The sequence below is a fragment of the Halyomorpha halys genome, unplaced genomic scaffold (assembly GCF_000696795.3).
Source record: "Halyomorpha halys isolate HHAL.00 unplaced genomic scaffold, Hhal_1.1 Scaffold453.1, whole genome shotgun sequence".
Lineage (NCBI taxonomy): Eukaryota > Metazoa > Arthropoda > Insecta > Hemiptera > Pentatomidae > Halyomorpha > Halyomorpha halys.
This window is the reverse complement of record NW_027107553.1, coordinates 329,171-350,321: the sequence shown is the minus strand read 5'-3', so window position 1 is coordinate 350,321 and position 21,151 is coordinate 329,171. Positions and strand designations below refer to the sequence as shown.

At 28.5% G+C, this 21,151-nt stretch overlaps 2 protein-coding genes across 3 annotated transcripts in view; both read left to right on the top strand.

The window, feature by feature from the left end:
- LOC106682964 (uncharacterized) overlaps window positions 1–21,151 on the top strand; it is a 390,357-nt gene that overhangs the window by 208,643 nt on the left and 160,563 nt on the right. The gene's annotated exons all lie outside the window — the stretch shown is intronic.
- On the top strand, window positions 2,565–6,241 carry LOC112210726 (ataxin-10). The gene has a single exon (XM_024360818.2). The coding sequence runs from the start codon at window positions 2,981–2,983 to the stop codon at window positions 4,157–4,159; it is 1,179 nt and encodes a 392-aa protein (XP_024216586.1). The 5' UTR covers window positions 2,565–2,980; the 3' UTR covers window positions 4,160–6,241.

The window sequence follows — 21,151 nt, the reverse complement described above, 5'->3', positions numbered from 1 at the left end:
CCTAGTCCTATTGTTCTTAAAAAAAAAAAAAAAAAAAATGAACAATATACTGTTATTGGTTTTTAAACATTATACCTTGAATTTCCATTTAAAATTTAAATTATAATTATAACTAATTTAAAAAAAGACAACTTAGTATAAATTTCAAGTGTACAAAGATAATCAGATAATACTATTTAAAATATAACTAATTAAAAATGTTATCGATAAATATTTCTTATAGTTGAAATTAAGGAATATTGAAAATATATATTTTTAAAAAAAATAGACAAGTAAATGGTCCATAAATTTCTGATACATATCTTGTAAGAGAAAGAAAAATGACAAAATAACTAAAAATTTCTTGATGAATCAAAAGTAAAATGAAACATTTCGAAAATACTGATTTATTAAACTATTGGTTAATTAATTATGAATTTAAAAAAAAAACAAAACGAACTTCGAAATAAATACAAAAGTAAGTTCATGTGGCTACTTGTTTAATAGTTTCCCTACTTAAAGGATATTCATAAAAAAATAAGAAACCATCATTTACTTTATTTTTATGGTATTTCTCCGAAAAGCTGAATAAATTTACAAGTTTTAATCTCATGTCGTTAAATGATGATGTATATTTATAGAAATATATGTTTCTCAATGAAGTGAAAAATTTATTATTGTAATAACAAATAATACACTTCATTTGGAATATCTCTTCCCTGCTGTTATTTCAGAGAATGGAACCTGGTTATTATAGGAGGGGAGGAGGTACAATCTAAAATTTCCTGTCAATATTGAACGTATTTTCCAACATTCCAGAGGTCGGGAGATTATTCTCTGAAATTAACCATTTTTCTTAACTTTTTCGGAATAATGGTCTCTCTAAACAATTTCCTGTGTAATAACATATTTGAGCAATATTTTACCACAATTTTAGCTTTTTGAAGTAGATTGGGGTTTTGTAAATTATTTAGAGTCATAACACCCTCTTTATCCCCTCCCCTCTCCTTCATGAATGAAAACACGACTCTCCCTCTTATTTACGCCGCAGAATACCCTTAACCTTGGATCGCACATCCCTGACAGAACCGCTAAGTAGATGATCAACAACCACCTACACGTTGAGTAGGATAAATCTCTTTATAATGGTTCCTTGTTTAACCCTAATAGCTTGCCAAATAGCAACTTTATCTACCAGCGATTTTAGCGTTCAACCAAGTCGCTAGAGAATAATAATATTTCTTCCATCGTTAATGATATTATTCCCAAGTACTTATTTATTTATTAAGTGCTAATCTGTACCATATTAAAAATTATTAAAATTTTTTATTGAAAATTATTTAAGGGGACGCGGAATCCCGTTACTACTGCATTTAAACATTAGGAACTTTTTCTCAAAACCCATTTGATGGATTGCTTAAATTTTTTTTTTCGCAATATTTCTTTTTTATGTATATTCTTAGTTTTTTGTTATATAATAGATCTGTACCAAAACTTTTACCAAAACTCAATAAGTTGGTCTGAAGTTTAAAGTATTCAATTTTTATTTTTAAGCTTGTAAATATTATTTTTTTTATAAAACAAATTAGAAATATGTTTCAAGAAAAACGTATTCAGTATTTGTCAATATAGCAATATTTGGCAGAAAATTACTTCTTGAAATAATTTTCCTAATTAGCCAAAAAATTTTAATTTTCGGGAAAAAATGCAAAAGTAAACATTTTTTATTTGTAGGCTATCATTTATTTATTTCCAATGTTTACAATCAAATAACTGAAATACCAATCACATAATAGTAATATAGTAACATAATTTCTAGTTATACTAATGTGTGTAATGTGTTGATGGACACATTCAACCTACTATATTCGTAAATTTTCAGGAAAATGATAGTGCAGATACTTAATTATCTTTATAACGAGAATCGCTCACATAAAATATACACATTATGAAAACACCAACCGTGAAGTAGTTGATAACTCGATTCATAATTAATTAGACTTATTCTTACTTCACGATCAGTAGGGAAATATCAATTTGACTAAAAAACTGTTTTAATTTCATATAAAAACATTAAATGTAAAGTTCATATGTTATGCCTTCCGTCTCACCTTAATTTAATTCATAACGCAGGACCCCAATCGGTAGTCTTTATGACTGATTGTGATATTTTAAATATTATCTGGTAACAAATGTACAAGTTATGTTGTACATACTTATTTTCTACTTCACACTAAATCTTTTTTTTTTTTCAATTTTATTATTTATCGGCTTCCTTTTCTGTTATCGTATTTTTACTTTTTTTGTAGGCCTGTTAATACGAAGGATGATTAATGTGTGATCGATTAGCTGGGGTTCTTCTGTATTAGTACTCTTGTTCCAAATCACTAGGTTCTTTAGACCCATTGAAGGATTTATAATGTATTATAGTCTAAGTGGCTAAAATTTACTAAATACAAATTACATTTTTTTTATTAGTAAATAGCATTTCAGTTTTGAAAGCAAAAATTTGTTTTTTAAAGTTCTTCTTAAACCAACAGACAATTTGATTTCCCAAAAAATATTTTAAGTCGGCTATGAGTTTTTGAAAATGACGGAAAAGCCTTCATGACACGTGAATAAAAAAAAAAATAAAAGGTTATCTGACTACGTTTAGCGTGTTTTCTTTTTGAAATTGTTTTAGTTCAGCGCCATCCACGTTAATATAGTTTAAGAAATTACCGCTAGGTAGCAGCATCTGCTGATATAGACTAGTGCTGCTGTGTATCGAGTTTTATCTGAACCTTTAGCTCAAGCTCAGTAGGAGAGAAGGTTTCATTCAGTTATCAGTTTTTGTGCGCTAAGTGTTTTGTCTAAGTATTGTTAATGAATTACCGTACCTGTAAAACAAATGAATTAATTACCGAACTCGGTACAATTTGGTAGTTTTTCTTAATCCGTCTACATTATAATTTACTAGAAAGAAAGTTAGTTTTTCTGCTGAACACTTTTCACTACTATCATGTTTCAAGAACACATAACTGTATTAGAACCTTTTATCACAAAAGAAGTTACAGACTTTGATTCAGGAATATTGTATACAACTTTTAGGCAGTTACGTAATTTATGTACTACAGGTCCAGATGTCCAGTCTGAACTTTGTCAAAATGAAGTTTTCAATCATACAATTATTATTGTTGATAGAATGATAAAAGATTACAGTGAGACTCTGCTACCAGCTCTTAAACAGGGTCTTCAGTTTATTTATAATCTTTCTGTTAACAATGAGGAAAATAAACCGACTATATGGGCCAAATACAGCTTTCTTAAAAGTTGGATGACCTTTCAATCAGATGAAAGCATTAGAAATTATGTTTGTGGGACATTGTATAATATTGTGTTGAACCCGATGTACACATTTCAAGCTTACACTGACATTACTCTTATGAATTCAATAATCGATTCAGCTGTTAAAGGTGCCGATTTTCCTTTGTTATTTATTGAGAATCTATTTCAAAGTGACACAGAAGAGACTAATCGAATTTTGACCAAATTGTTTGACAGTGATGATACTTCTCATTTCTACCTTTTAACCTTGTTGCTCGAGTATGTTAAGGATAATGACATTAATGAGCATTTCATTAATTTGATTAGAAGTAAATTCGAAAGTAAAGTGAGTTGTGCTGTCTCAGATTCAAATGGTGGAAGTGAACTACAGGAAATATATGTTCTTATGAAGATACTAATGGAACTTTCTGTAAAATCAGCTGTAATTCCTAAATTGCAGAAAAATGTTGGATTGTTAGACTCATCAAAAAGTTTATTAGAATTCATACATGTTAAAGGTAAGGACAAGGATAGTGAATTCGCCCCAACTGAAGACATTTTCCCAGAACGATCTAAAGTTGAAAATCTGAAAGCAAATGTGATACGTCTGATTGCTAATTTGTGTTGGAAAAACAAAGTTATGCAAGATAGAGTAAGAGAGACAGGCTGCTTACCCATAATTCTTGATAGTTGTGTACGTGATGGAAAGAATCCATTTATTACGGAAACATCCATTTATGCTATTCGCAATCTTTGTGAACTTAATGTTGAAAATCAGAAATTAATTCGTAACCTTAATTGTGAAGTATATAATGAAGTTGTTGAAAGGATGAATAACAGATCGAACTTATACATTGATGGTTTTACTTCTTAAGTTTTTAAATTAATTTTAAAAAATCTTCAAGAGGTTATTCTTGTGGTTGTGATGTGCATTTATTATTTCCCTAATGCTCAAGTTAGTATTCTAAAAAAAATATTATTTCATGTAAACCAGTTCAGTTTACTTCTGAAGAAGTTCTAAAGATATAACTATGAATTTTATGTTTTCTTAATTACTAAGTGCAATAATGGTTGTGATATAAATAATTTAACTTTTACATTAAAGATCTTTTGTAATTTTTATTTTTTTAGATTTTAAAATATGTATATATATTTTCAATTTTCAACTTTTGTTAGCTATCACACAATAGAATTTATTCTGTTTACACTAGACGATATTCTGGTTATTAACTAATGTAAAACCTATCATTAATGATAGTTCATATTCTCTTTTATTATCATTTCACGTAATCTATTTGTCTGATTTTATATGAACCTACAAACCTTATCTTCACTAAATTAAATAAAAAATTATAATTACTAATTATAGATTGCTAAATTATACATTATTAACCCTTAAGAAGTATTTTATTATTTATACAAGAAAATTGTTAAACATATTATGTCACTTGTCTTAAAATATTTTGTTTGTTGTTACTCCATTCGTTGATAAATGATATTGGCAGCAGACGAGCTATTATTGCGTCCTATGATATTGTTTGTTAAGTTGTATACTAGTGATAGAATTTTTTTCTGTTATGTGTATAGATGTATTACTATACTATTACAGATTATTTGAGTTAAATATATTATGAAGTAAATGCTCAATTGTCTTGCTGAAAAAATGTTATATTAAAAGTAACGTAAACAAACTGTTAAAATAGATGTAATAAAAATGCCAATAAAACAGTTAAGGTAGAGTAACAAAGTCAATACAGGCTATAAAATACATAATCTCTTAACTAATGGAAAATATTATTAATCTTTTGATAATTAAATTTTAAATTTATAATGTCTGTGAAGAAGAACTATAAAATACAAAGAAATATATTACATTGATCCAAGGACGGACGGTTATTTCAAGGTTTTAAGTTTCAATTAAATTAAATCTTCATTATTAGATAAAAATGTTCAATACTTTTGAAATTAATGAAAAATTGATGTAACCAATCAAGAAGAATTGGAAATATATATGAATCATCTCCAAAAATTAAGTGATAATCTAAAATTATGCTTCGGAGATATTCAAATGTGGATATCTCAAAATGAATGGTTATGGTTTAAACCAGCAGTTCCCAAATTTTCTTCACCAAAGCACCCTTTCTGGGCTAAAAAACATTTTGCAGCACCCTCAGGCTAAAAAACTTTCATGGCATCCTTGTTGAGCAAAAAACTTATAAAAATGTTACCACAATTATCCTTTGAGCAGTTGAGGATGTACCAAAATAAGAAAGAAAGTGCAAAATAAATACTGGAATGCACTTAATATTTTCTATTTCAATTTTTTTTTTTTTAATTTAACTAAGTAACATCTGTGCCACATCTGACATATGCTTACGGAACCTAGCATGTCTAGGCACCCACTTTAGGAACCACCAGTTTAAACCTTAAAAACTCACGATATCCTGTTTAAATTTTATACTTAAAATTATATTTTGATACTAAAGTCACATTGTTTCATTGAAATTTAAGGTTTTTTGTTTTCTATTCAATTTGCTGAATTGGAGAACGGATCTTTCACATTCGGATCCTAAAATTGCTCTTATACAAATGAAACTTGTAATAACTATCAATACACTGAATGTGACTTGGGAAAGTATATAATTGTAAAATGAAACAAAGACTGGAAAATTGTACAGGAATAGGATAAATGATCCAATAGTGAACACTTGGCAGTTACAATTAAAAAAAAATGTTACAGGGCGCAGGATGGGTTCCTAGTAAGAATTTACTCAATTCCTATTTAGTGAATGTTTCAAGAAATATTAAGCTCTCAAAGCACCCTAGGAAGTTTTCGGGTCAGATTGAAATCTGTGTGTTGGCTGGAAGGGGTCATTCTGCTACTGATTTTGTGAAGTGCTTGGAGAAATAAAATGTTCATTGTTATAAAAAACCTAAAAGTGTTTAGCTTTGTTGCTTAAATAAAATATTATTATAAATAGAATAAGATTCTTCTTTTTTTTTTTATTTTATGGCAAATCTTATCAGTCTCAAAAACTTGGTCTCCATTATATGATCAAAATAATAATCTTAGTTCTTCTAAAATGAGTCCACTATTTGTGTTTTAATTTTTTTTTTTTTATTGTGAATTTTCACTGTCAACATGTTATTGTCACTTACTGATGACCATGCTGTGTTGATATGGTCTTGTTTGTACTTTGTTTATCTATTGTGGACTTATGATATCCACCAATGATTCACCAAGTGTCCACTATAGAAACAGCTCAATTGGGGCTTTATTCTTTAATTTAATTTTACTGAGCTGTAAAATCTTATGGAATCGCCCCTTTAACATTAATAAGATAGGTAAATGGCGGAGAAGATAAGTTTGAAAAAATAGATTGTGCCTCCATACTTGAAAAGTTCAAAAACTGAAGAAGAAACAATTAATTTGTGGATTACATCAGTTACTTGAGCTGGATTTATTATTACTAAGGAAGATCTGTTAGATAGTGTGGAAAGACCTTTGAAGTACCTAAACAGAGGAAATGATTTAATTAATGGCAGCCCTGGTCAATTATGGTATGAAAGTTTTTTGGCTAGGAACCAGATTATTTCAACTGGGGTGATATCAATTTCTAACAGTCTCCACAGAATCAATAAGCTTCCATGTCTCACTAAACTGGTTCTCTGAAGTTTTTTAATATTTGAAACAAGAAAGTCTGGGGCAGTAGTATTATAATATTGGAGCAGTATTATATTAGTATTTAATGGGCCACATAGGATCTTCAATGCTGACTACTCTGCATTTTTCCTTAATATTAAAAGATTTAGGGCACTGGTAGAGAAGGGGTCAAAAACAATTAACCAGTAGATATACTCAAATGAGAAAGAATGTATAGCATCTGTGAAAGTACAGGATGACCCACTTCTTGTGGTATTCAAACATGAAAGAATTACACAAGAATTTGTGAACTGTGTTCCAGAAGGATTTGATCAAATCAGAAAGTGGATAGATGATTGGTGCTGTTTTACGAATGTATTACCCTTGTCTTTCACCAGTGGTTGATAAGAAATGAAATTCCTCTTCCAGCGATGGGATAAAGGAAAAAAAAAAGAATGAAAAACAATGGTAATCAGCTTCAGCTGAGTAAACCCTTGATTTTAATTATTAGTGAAGAAAAAAAATGAAAAGCCTGTCAACAATGGTGCTCAATTAGATGAAGTTGCTGGAAATTTCCATAATAGTCAACAATCAGCATCGAGGAGGAATCTGAACTTTGGAAAAGAGACCTAAACTTCAAAAGCTTCTTATTGTTAGAAAAGCATTGATAGAATTGACTACAGAATTGGCTGTGTTAAGTTAGATAATTGTCTCACTAAAACCATTGAAAATATAGCCCTAAGAAGATTAAATTCAGGAAATTTTATTGAGTTCACAGTTGCCAGAGAACCGCAGAGACTGGTACATGAAACTGATGGTAACTACGCTCAAAAATAATAGATTGATAACACTATAAATGAAGGATGAAAAACCGAGAGTTCCCTATTGATCCACAGGGAACGCCCCTAGGGACCCACAAAACATTATAGAATTTTGATGAACTAAGCAAGCATTTTAACACTTAAGGAAAAAAAAAATTTAATTTTTTGGAGTTTCATTTTGTATTTGCAACATAAGTGACCTTACTAAGGAGATGCTGGTTGATCATAATAAATAAAGTTTATTATGTGATTTATAACACTTAAGCTACAATTAATGCTCATATTCAATTGTCCATTATTGGGTCATTTACCTAAACATGATCTACTGAATGGTAGGAATTATTGAATAAAAAATCAATTTTTAATTTTTCATACTTAAGACATCCATAAAATTCAATATATAATTTTAATTCACAAATATAGTGTTCTGGCCTAAAAATAACATGCTAAGCACCAATGATAAATGAACCTTACAAATATTCATATTCTAATACTCACCTCACCTCTTATTCTCATTTCAACTCTTCTATCTTTTATTATTGAGTGTTTTCCTTATATGTAGGTCCGTCTATAAGAACTAGAAAGACAGTGATTGGTTATGCAGCATTATCTAGAACATATATTTATCAAACTATGTATACTATTAATCTTTCTTCAACCAACCTATTCCTTATCAAAATCTACAAGATTGTACTTGATACATTTTTCCTAGCCTAGATTCTGGGGTTAACCCTTTAAATCTTATAATACAGTTATACTGATTGATTTATTACTCAACCTAAATTTAACATCGTTGTTTTCATATCTGCAATATAGTAAAATTAACAAAAAACAGTTACAAAAAAATTTTACATTTTGAAAAAACAAGTTTTGTTTTTATTTGGAATTGAATGTATTCTAAATATACCATAGACTGTGGTTCCTTTCTTTACTGGTGTTAATTTACTGACTTTCCTAGAGTTGTTACAAACTTCAGTCTATGGTACAATCTATAGAATTCTTCAAAGATATTCAAGTGAAAAAAAAAAGATATTAAAAAAAAAAATATATTTGTCAGGCTTGCCGCTATTTAAGAAAAGCAAAGAACATTTGTTTAATTTACAATTGTAATTATTTATGCGCTGCAACAATTATTAAATACACTTTGTTTTGATCTTTGAATGATAAGTTTTAATTTTAAAAAAGTGTTTGATTTAAATTTATTATACAATTACTTTTTGTACGCAATGGTGAATTTTGGTTTTGTCTAGAAGCTACGTGAGTTGACGTGTAAATTAATGATATAATTTTAAAACAATAGTTATTCCCTCCTGAAGTATTTCGTCTTGTAGTTCATTCGGATCCCGCTAGATGTCAGCAGGTGGTCGTACAATCTGGTGCTGCTACCTGTGGACTGTTGTAGTTACTTCATCGGCACAGAAAGATTCTCAGCAAATTTCAGTATAAATATAAAATTTTATTTAAAATATTGAAATAATTTTAGTTTTTTTAAAAATTATGATTATAAAAATGCTATAAGTTCACTATGAAATTTTTATTAAATTTTGGTGTTTCACTCATTGTATCAGGAAGTAAAATTTTTTGGTCCAAAAACTGTCAAATGACATACTGTATGACTGTTTTTTGATGATATTTTTTTAACTTGTAATAATATAGTAATAAATCTTTTAATTAAAAAAAATATAAAATAAAATTTTAAAAACTGACTAAATTGGCTAATTTTGAAATTGTATACCTTAATTAATGTTATAAGTACAGTTGTTACATTATTGTAGTTTTTTTTTATAATATAGAATTAAAAGTAATTAGCCCACTTATTTTTGTGAAATTCTTATATTTGATCTTCATGTTGTAAATATATTTTTTATACATAGAGATTTTATCTATTTGTAGATGTGGGTATAAAACAATGGTGCCACTCTTTTGAAAATTAAATTATTAGTATAACTGGATTTAGCATCAAAATCTGCATTCTTTCATGGAGTAAATTTTGTTCAATACATACAATTCTATTTGTTTACACCACAACTACCTCAAGCTCTGACCTTCCAGGCTTTCTTTTGTTAAGATTTTCTTGGACATTTTATATAATGTTTAACCATTGCTTATATATGTCTGTTGGTTGTTCTAACTAATTATCAAGATGTTTAATTTATCTTCTAAAGATAATTTCTGTATCCTTGAGATATTGTTAGCCCCTTTGATATTTTTCTCTAATCATATGGAACCCTGATGGGGGTATGGATGGAAAAAATCTTGGAAATATGCTTGGAAAGCTTGATAGTTAAGGTATATTGAACTTGAAGATTTATTGAAAGATCATATGTTGACTATATGTAATTGATTATTTGGAAGATGGTCTATGTCCACAAAAATAAAAGAAAAATAATATTTATTAGTAACCAACGTTTCCCCCCATACTACTGGGCTGAATTGTGGAAGATCTAAAGGTCCACGATTCAGCTCAAATGAAACTGATAAATAGTTTTTCTATTATTTTTGTACATTTCTTGATATTTAAAAATTGAAATTGAAACAGAAGAATTACACAGAAAAGTATTTAGGCTAATTATTTTCAATTCCATTGCTTCAAGACATACAACAATGTCTAATACAGCTGTATTGATGACATTAATTGAGGCATATAATTCCAAAATAAGCCAAGTTCATTTCCTTATTTTTATTTTATATCTTTTTTTTTAATTTCAAGTTTTAGTACTAATTATCCGAATTAAAAAAATATATATCTACAAAGAAGATGGTCGGGGTGCGGTCAAAAGAAACAAAAAATAGCTAACAACTATTTTTTTACAACACTAGTTTGCTGTCTTTCAAACATGACAATCCTGATGAAGCCCTTCAAAATGGGGCGAAATGTTAGCAAATAAGTAGTTTTTAACTATTTTTTTTTTTCCTTTTGACCGTACCTCTGACCATTTCCTTCATATTTTAAAAAACACGTTCAATCATTAATGTATGTAATTAAAAAAAAACCTTCTGAAATAATGCATATTTTTAATTAAAAATATATTTTGGGATAATAATAAATTAATTAAAAATATATCTGGGTGGTGGTCAATAAAGGTATCGAAATAGTAAAATATAAAAAAATAGTTATTTTATTATTTTGGTACCTTTATTGACCACCACCCGGACTATGGTCCTACTATAAAATGAATTATTTTTCCTTATAAATTTTATTTTCTGCAGATGTACTTTTATAAATTTTCAATTCTAAATGTAAAACAAAATGAAAAAGATAGTTCAGGGTCCTTTTCCTCTTATTCTGAAGGCATTCTGTATTACAATAGGTCTCATATGTGTTCATAAAGAAAATTAAGAATAGAAACTGAATTATTTAGGAATTTATATATACGAGTACTATACAAATTTGCAAGAAAACTTAATACATTGGTAAAGATTTCTTGTGAATCTAATTTTTTTTTCTGATCCTCCTAAAACAGAAGTATACCTTTTTCTACCGTGGGTACTTCAAGATCTTAGTGAGATACTTATCTTTGTATTTTGATGCTTGTTCTGTTGAAACTCTTCCTATTATATCTGGAGGTGAGGGGCCTCCACGAGGTGATTAATTATGAATAGATAGATAATTAAATAAATAAAGTAAAAAATAATTATAAGAAAGAAGAAATGAATAGAAGAAAGAAAACGAAAGAGAGGTGTAGGGGAGGGGATGTGAGAAGAAAGGACTTGTTGAAGGAAAGGGAAATGTTGATAAGGTTTTGGGGCCCTTTTTGCCAGTTAATTTTTTTTTTTTTTTTCTGATCCCTCTAAAACAGAATAAAACAATAAATTAGTAATTGCTTTACATATGGTTTCCATAGATCAAGTTGAGTATTACCTTTTTCTACCTATAGTACTTTAAGGTTACAATGGGATACTTATCTCCTTGTGAATTGTCCATTCTATATGGTCCTACTAGAAAATATCGGGAGGGGAGGGGCCTCCTCATGTTGATTAGGGCCAGTTAGTGAATCTGAACAGCCATACCAATGCATATATATTACCAATAGTATATACTAATTGAAGATATATTTAAACTAAAAAATCCAGTCATATACAGAGCTAGGTTAAAATTGTATTCACCAAAATATATAAAATTTATAGTTTTATTATTCCATAATTTCTTCCAGATTTGGTTATTTGTACATAATTGAAATTTTGTTTATTTGTGAGCAATAAAAAAAAGATATGACAATGTGGACTATAAGTTCAACGATTCACCGCTAGGTAGCAGCAGCAATGGTGTTTGATTGGTGGCGCTGAGTGGATATTTCTGCAACTAACATCGGAGTTCCTTTTAATGTTTTAACTTAAAGGGTTTTATAATTTTTAATGCCGTATTATATTTTAATTAAGTTAAATATGGAGTGGATTATTGCAGGTAACATCCAATCATCTAAATGGAATTGTTTAATCTAAACAATGTCTCCCTAAATACTAATGTTTAAAGTTTCTAAAAATGTTTTAAGCTTACCTTATTTTCATATTCTAAATTATTTTTAAATTATAATTTCATATTATTATTGTTTTCTTATTTGTGCTGGCAGCTAAGATTTCACTGAAGGCATCTTGTTTACTCTGTGACCGTACAAATATAATCTTGACATCTGATGATCTGGTATTAATTTATTTTCAAGAGCCAGTAAGTTAAGGAATTTCGTCATGACTTTATTATCCAAGTTTTGTAATATTGGCTTTGACTAATTTGAAACAATGTGCTGTTGGAAATTGTTATGACTATGGTTTATCGAATGAGAAACTTTTCTACACCAAATATGCTTGAAACAAACATAAATTAATTATACCTCATTTTAATAGAAATGTCGGGTAACTCAACTTCAAACCAAGTCTCGCCAAATGTTCTGCGTAAATAAGCGACAGCCTATCTATGAAACGAAAATTTGTACGAAACTGAAATTATGTATTTAACGTACGTAGATACATGACTGGAATATGACAGTAACTCTTTTCATAAGATTGACTTTGTATCATTAATTATAATTATACTTTTTTTTTGTAAAGTATTAATTATAATTACATTATTATAAAAGAGGTTAAATGCCGACTTTTAAAAAATTTCTCCACTAAAGTACATTCAATTTTATATCGTTTTTTGAAATAACTAACCACCTTTCATTGTTAGCTCTAAGAAACAATGAATAAATATAAAATATGAAATAATATGTTATTTATCAATACGAAAACATATTAATAGTATTTTTTTTACTTAAGGGAAATTACTGCCATCGTAAATAAATCACGATGTGTTTCTCACTGTGTTAGTACTATATAAGTATATTAGCACTATATTGAAATAATTTATTTTTTTACGTTATGCTATTTAACTGTTATAAATAAAATTTTCTTTTATTAATTACTAGCTGACCCGGTAATGCCTCGCTATTGCTACGTTTGATGAATATAGATTTAATGATTACATTTTGATATAAATTATTGTATTTAGTTAAAATTAAACATATACGTGTGGTTTATTATCATGATTTGGTACACAGATATTAAACCAATATATGCGATGACATTGGTTTTCCAAACACTTTGGGGAATCATTAATATTCCTCATCATTAAAAAATTAAAAGACAAATCTGCTCACTGTGTTAGTACTATATAAGTATATTAGCACTATATTGAAATAATTTAGATCTATTGACACATCAAAGTGTGGTTCAAAAGTCAAGGAGAGAACCTTCATTTTAGCACCTCCAGAAATACTGTAATACAGATTCTCAAAAATCAAAGAAATAGAAATGGAATATAGAAATGAAGACAAATTAAGAACGACTGATCCGTTAAAGAGTGAAATTTTTAATTTAAAATCGGAAAATAATTTTTTTTAGTTCAAAATTTTCGCCCTACATCCTTCTTTGATTTGGTTGAACCACATTAGGTTTTTATAATATTCCGTAAATATAATTTACTTTAATAACCGTGAAAAGACGTATACATTCTGAGCAAAAGCAAAAACGCTCAGTTTTGTTCATAACTTTTTTTCTTCTCGAGAATTAAGTGATTTCATTATTTTTAAACCTTACCCTGGTAAAAAAAAAAATCCACGTAAATTGGTCCAGTTATTCTTTAGTTTATTGTGGGGAAAGATTTTATCATTCCATTTTATTTATATAGAGCTCTTCTCCTTGGATCTATCTATATTTATTATTACATATTTTCCATTTCTATCTTCTAATTCGCGTCCATGGCTAATCCACGGACCCATCCTACCCTAAACGACCATTCCAGCCGCGACACCTTAATCTGGATATATGGTAATGACCAGTTAACCCTCGCCGGAGGATGTGGGCGGAGGTGAGGACGTAACGAAAACGAGGCATGGTTTAGTTTGCCAAAGGGCGCTCTTCTCCTTGGATATTATTCTACTGAGGCTTTTAGTGGATTCATAACCCCTGTTTGACTTGGAAGGAAATTAGCTTTTCCATTAAGTCTACCCTGATACCCAGGCAAACATTCTCTTGCCGCTCTGTGGACGAGTTTACTAATAAAGATCCGTCTCCAGCATCTACTGCCATTATTTTCCAGTTCGCCGTCCCTTTTGGGATTGTAAAGTGGGTTTTGGTGGTTGCGGTTTCCTACCAAGTTGGGGAAATTATTCATCGCCAAGTTTTCGGTTTGATTTGTAGAAAGAGATATAGGGCTACTGGAGTATTGCAAGTTATTAATTAATTTAATACTAGCGATAACAATTTTTTTACTCACTAGCTATTTATTTTATTTTTAAAATAATAGATTGACAATAATCATATGGAATATATTCTATCTTTCCTACATTTAATCTTTCAATTTATTATGACTTCTCGAGGCTATTGATGCAAAAAAAATTTTTTTTAAGTATAAAAAATATTACAAACTTACTTCTTCACATTTGTGAAAAAAATGTCTTTCATAAAACAGTTCTTTATTCTCAATATTTATATATTGCTTCACCGACGTTTCGGGTTGTTCCCGCATCCTTCGAAATTCCTTAGTAACTATAAGAGATAGTTGACCGTGGATGACTTGTACGAGGTAAAGATGGTTGGGGGTGAGGTAAAAATGAAACACAAATAAGTTGACGCAACTTATTTAATTGTGCTAACGTTTCGGCTAGAGTTTCTAGCCTTCATCAGGGCTAAGAACAGAACAAGATAACAACCAATGAGTATAGAAAATAAAAAATAAAATATAAACAGAATGACATAAAGAGTATAATTTTACAAAATGGAATTAATAAAATGAAGTGATGAGAGAAGTGGAAAATAAAATGTATACATAGGTAATTGAATAAGTAGGTAAAATAACATAATTAAGGAAATAAAATAAAAATGAAGTTATATAATGCAAAGAAGTATGAATATATTAGTTATTAATAATTTAAAAATTGATATATGGAAAGAAAAGTAAAATTGAGAGAAAGAAAATGTATGTAACCATAATAATTGATAAAGAGGCAAAATATAAGAAAAGTTTAACAAATTTAAAATAAAGAAGGAAAAAAAAATTATTTAAAAACAACAATAATAATTCCTTAATAACATTTCAACACAATACGAAATTGCTGTTATAAATAATGACTGGATTTTCGTGCAGTAAAAAACTGTCAAATATGCAATAAAATGTCCAAAATCGTGCAGTCAATACACCAACTATGTATTTTGTGTAAAAATTCATGTTATTGTTTAATTTAGTATTCATATGTCCATAAAGATCATTCTAACCTTGTTTGAATCAAAATAAACTCGCTAAAGTTGTTCAAACATACTAAACTGCATAAATTGAAAACCTACAATTTTATCCATAATCGAAGAGCACAGTAGGAACTAAATGTGTTAAATGAATTTTCACTCCTGATCTGAGCACTGAAAAACTCAGTGTTAAACTAATTAAAACTACAATTTTAGGATTTAGTATCAATATCCAAGGTATTATATAGAAAATATTCAAAATATTAAATTCTAGAATTAAACAGCAAACATTGGATTTTATATTTCTGAATCCAGGAATTCTTTTTAATTCAAAACTTTAATCATTATTTCGGTTTTTAATAAATATAATTTCAGGTTAAAAACTCAATTTTCAACTTGCGATTTTCTAAAACAGGGATTTTTGTTTGTTTTTATTATCGAGCAGTTTGCGAAATTTACCTGGCCAAACTAGAACGAGTGTCGGAGTGGAATAATTGAGTTAATATCTTGTATCATTCAAATGAATATTGATTGTTAGTTTAGTGACAATTTATTTTTTCATGAATCACAAACAGTTTCTTTTTAATTTGAACTATGATTTCGTAGTTAAAGCTAAAAAAATGAAATTTTGTGCAGGAAATTCTCAAAATGTGCCAAAACGTGCAATATAATAATAGTGTCAATAAGACGATACTTTTATGATCCTAATTTCCGTCCAGATTTGGCTGAATTTCAAGCTAAAATTTTAAAATATGCAATTGTTCTAAAATTTTGTCTTTAGTTATAACAATTTATTACTCACTAATATCTCAATTGGCTTTATTATCATTTGATAATTTTATATAACTGTAATTTAATGTTGCTTTTTGATATTGCTGTAGAAAATCACGAGGATTTTTAAATAACCCTAAACGTCGGTCAATCAATATTTAAACAGTTTATCATTTAAAATAAACAAAAATTGATATATTATTCACATAAAAATTAGTAGAAGCCTGTACTTGTAAAATTATTACTGAATCAATCACTTCAGAAGAAATAAACATTTTCTTTCTTTGCGGGAATGCAAGCTGTAATGTATTGAATACATTTATTTGGGTTTTCTAATCTTCATTAATTGTGTTGCAAAATTATGGGATCGTGTACGTTGTAATATTTTATACTATTTAAATATCCTTGTAAATTCATAAAAAAAAATTAGGTGTTAGATAAAGCAATAAATTCCAATGTTTTAAAAGTGATTATATATTTACACTGTACCAGTTTATTATCGGTTATTGCCGGTCATGAATTAGCTTTTTGATAACCTCCATTTTTTTAATTGATTATTTAAAATAAGTTCTGTTTTCCTCAACCAATGAATAAATTTAAATAATATTTTCCAAACCGTTCACGTTTTTTGATCACATTATTATTTTTTTGTTAATAATTTAAATATCTATGTATTATTCAGGACTACGACATAAATTCCCGGTTCAGCTTCTCGTTTCCTTAAAATGGAGAGGAAAGAAAAAAAAAACAGATTTACTTCTATCATTCTCGATTTCTTAGTACTTGTCTTATACTCTGTAGAATGTCTTTTTATAATTCCTAGTCTGAGATTAACCTTTATCTCTCTTTCTAGTTATCCTTTTCCCCAATTATCTAGAATAGATTTCTTCTACTAATGAACCTAATCTTCTAAACTGGTTTCTTTTAATCTTATATTTTCTTGAGCTCTCCTTTTCCTTGATAAATGGCTTGCTCAATACTCAGCCGAGCACTGTTGGAAAACTTACCGAAAGAATTCTACTAGATGGAACCCAATCACTCCGTTTAAATAAGGATGACATATACCTATTATTATAAGAAATATTTTCTTTTAAGTAAAGACTAGAAAATTATAAATAAAATAATACAAATTAATTAATTAAGGTATTAATATACTCATTAAAATTAAAACAGCTCTTCAAGTGGCCGGAAGATGTGACTTTCACAATCAACTCCGGCTGATTTCTTTTTTTTTTTGGGCACTGAAATTGCAAGAAAAAACTATTTAGTTGATTTAATTATTTATCGGATTGAATAAATAAATTTTATTTGAAGGATATGGGCAGGGCTTTGAATTAATATAACACAAATACATTTTAAGTGTTTATTGATTGCTGACGTTTTGATCGCATATTGGAATGAAAGAATTCTAGTAGATGAAACCTAATAATAACTTCGTTTGTAAAGAACAACATGAACCTATTACTGTATGAAATATATTCTTTCTATTCAATATTAGAAAATCATTAATAAAATAATACATGAAAATTAATTAAGGTATTAATATACTCATTAAAATTAAAACAGCTCTTCAAGTGGGCGGAAGATGTGACGTTCACAATCAACTCTGCCTGATTTTTTTTTTGGCTTGAAATTGAGATTGAATAAATATATTTTTTTTTTATAATCTTAAACTTGTTGTGATAAAGTTTTAACAAATAGTGAATGTGATAAATGATTTTAATTTTGGTTTTAATGTGAATATCGACTAATTAGAAATTGTTGTTTTGACCTGGGCAGAATAGCCTGCATGGAGTTAGAGTTTTTAAATCGTATAATTGCAAAATTTTATTAAGTGGATTGTCCCTTAGGATGGCCGGATTGGCCGAAACGTCAGACTTATAAGAAAAATAAAACGTGTTGAGACTAAAATGGATAGAAATTAGATTATTTATTAATAAATAAATTTTATTTGAAGGATTAAAAATAGGCTGTGGTTAAAAACAACAAAAATAGATTAAAGTGTTTATTAGTTGATGACGTTTCGACCCACTATACTGTAGGTATAGATCAGAACTGCGTGGAGATATAAAAAATTGAATTTTTTTTTTACATTCTAAATATTTTTCAAACTAATACTATACAGTATACAATACAATAGACTTAATCCTAAATCTTAAATATATTATATATACTTAAGTAAAGTTATCCTTGGTACAAAAATTGAAAATGAAAACTCATCTTCCCAATCTCTCTCTCCCACCCTCTTTCTCTTTCTCCCTTAAAACTGAGTACAGGAATAGAAAAGAGAATTAGGACCATGATCCAACTCGACAAATAGAACGTTCTTTATTTTTATTTGTTATTTTATTTTATTTTATTTAGCACTGAAATACAGAAAGAAACTGACAAATATTTGTTTAAAAAAAAAAATAAAACCACGTGATTTTGTATATTTTTTCTATGATCGGAAAAAAATGTTTGGCATCAGTTTGAATAAATAAATTTTATATTTATAAGTTGTAATATAAATAATGGTGAGAACAAAAATCACTATAAATTAAAGCAAATATATTTTTACTCACATTGAGTCAAAATAAATAAATTTATCTTCTACTGTCGCCACCCTCTTTCCATATCTCCTTTAGAATAGAATGTTGGCATACAGAAAATAATTAAGAAGATGATCCAACTCCATGATACAACATGCATGTGTTATGTTCATTACATATATTTGTGGACTGTGTAGCTTATTTGAAATGTGATAATAAATTAAGTTTAGTTTTTCGTTTCCATCTTTATTTGAATTCGTTTTTTAAATTTTATCATGTTCTTGAGTTTAACAAAAACTTGATAATTAATTGTTTAAATTGATAGATAGAATGGGATAGTTCAGTTTTCCAAAATCTTATAGAATCAACAATCTTATACAGGAAGTTTAATAGCAAAGGGAAGGGGTTTTTAATTAGAAATAATTTCGCGGTTAGTTTAGAATCGTATTAAAAATATTTATAAATTTGAAGAGTACTAAGGATAGCAGGGACCGCCAACTCGTTGAATATTCATTAAGATCTTTCGCCTTCTGAAGTTTACCAAATTGTAACTGCGTTTGAGGCCGATATTAATTTGTCTTGCATAATTTGCTCTAAAATAAAGTCGTTTAAATAAATTTCTTAAGTCGTTTGAAAGTTAAATTATACCCTTCAACTTAAACTTGGAGTGGCTGAGTAAATATCTGATGTTAAGGAGGGGGGGGGAGATGAAATTAAATAATTGAGTGGGGCCTAATTAGTGTTGTGGTTAGCTCCTCTTGTTTGCCGAAACAGTTTAAATCTCATTGTCTCCAGCTTCGGATAAATAGCTTCTTTATTAATCCAGGGAGATATGAAAACCATATAATAAATTGAGTCTTTCTTGAGAGCTTGATTCGGAAAATATCACCAAATTGTTTAATGTTTATATGCTGCGCAAAAATCTGTGATCAAGATACCAATAATCGATACTCAAAAGTATCATTCTCACAGGAAGCGATAATTTTGTATTTGAGGTTTAAAAAACAAATTTTCTTAAACGTCTGGAAAACATTAGGTATACTCAGCAAATTATCTAAAATAAATATTTCTTTTATTGTCGTGATGAACTAGGTAAGTCGAATTGTCTAAAATTGAGTGAACTTGGTGTAAACTTTAATTTACATTAAAAGTAGTTTACCTTAAAATTTTAAGTAGAAAATCTCAGAGGAAAGCAACTAGACTGAACCTATTTAGTAACACCTTAAAAGACGTCCCGAGCAGGTTTACACTCAGTTAACACAATTATTCAGTAGCTCAACTTACCTAGTTTTTCACTAAAACAGATTTATGCCCTTCCAACTATAATATTATTTTTATAAAAATATGTTTTTTCTACTATTTTGTAACCAACGTATCATAACCAGAGAAGTTACAGGGTCAAATTTCATTCGTGGTCCTGCCGCGATATAAAAGTCACCCAGCCCAGGATGGCTTTTATTTATTATTTAATCGAATGACTAACGCTGCAGACACAAGGTTGCTAAAGTGACGCCTCAAATCCCTTAACTACAACGGTCTCGTTATTTGAACGAACTGATGATTTTTGAAAGAAATCGAAAAATAAATAACCAGGCAATTTTCTCTGGCAAAGCCTTATTAGAAAGTAGAAGTTGGAAAGGACTATTGAAAAAACTAATTACTCGGTAAACAAAAAGAGATTCTGGGTCAGATACAACTGTAAAATGAGAAGGGAATTCACACTCTTTTTAGTTGAATAAAAATTTAATGTGTAGTATTTTGCCTGGCTCAGTTTTCAGGAGTAATGAGTTCTTTTTATTTGTCTGTATTTATTATTTTATACACAGCTTGTTGGAAAAAATAATAATGGCTTCATGACAGAAACTAGCGTCTAATGAACAAAAAAAAAAGTGTTGATGGCTTGCATCATATTTATTTGTTTTTTGGACACTTTTCCCCTACAAATAAAGTTAGACACTTATGTAAATTTCTTACTTATAGAAATATTGATACACAACAAGAATTAAAATTAAAAATCATTAACATAAATTAAGAATACACAATTCAACTAAGCTGGGCGTGTATAACATAACTTAATTGCATATTAAACCCTTAAATTGTGATTATTATAAAAATTATTATTTACTATCAAACGGACAAAAACTAATTTTATGTTTTGGGTTACATACTCAAATAACAACTTCAGATCAAATTAAAAATTAATAAAATAAAAAATAATTTAAATAATATTATTTCAAAATTTTTTGAGACAAGGTAATTATTTATTAAATAAAACCACAAAATTGTATCCAATACTGTCTCAACACTTTATTTCTTATTAGTCCAACGTTTCGGCTATTCCAGCCATCTTCAAGGACATCTTTAATACAAATCTTCTCCTC

Coding starts and splice junctions, on each gene's coding strand:
- LOC112210726 (XM_024360818.2), top strand. CDS start 2,981: ATGTTTCAAGAACACATAACTGTATTAGAACCTTTTATCACAAAAGAA.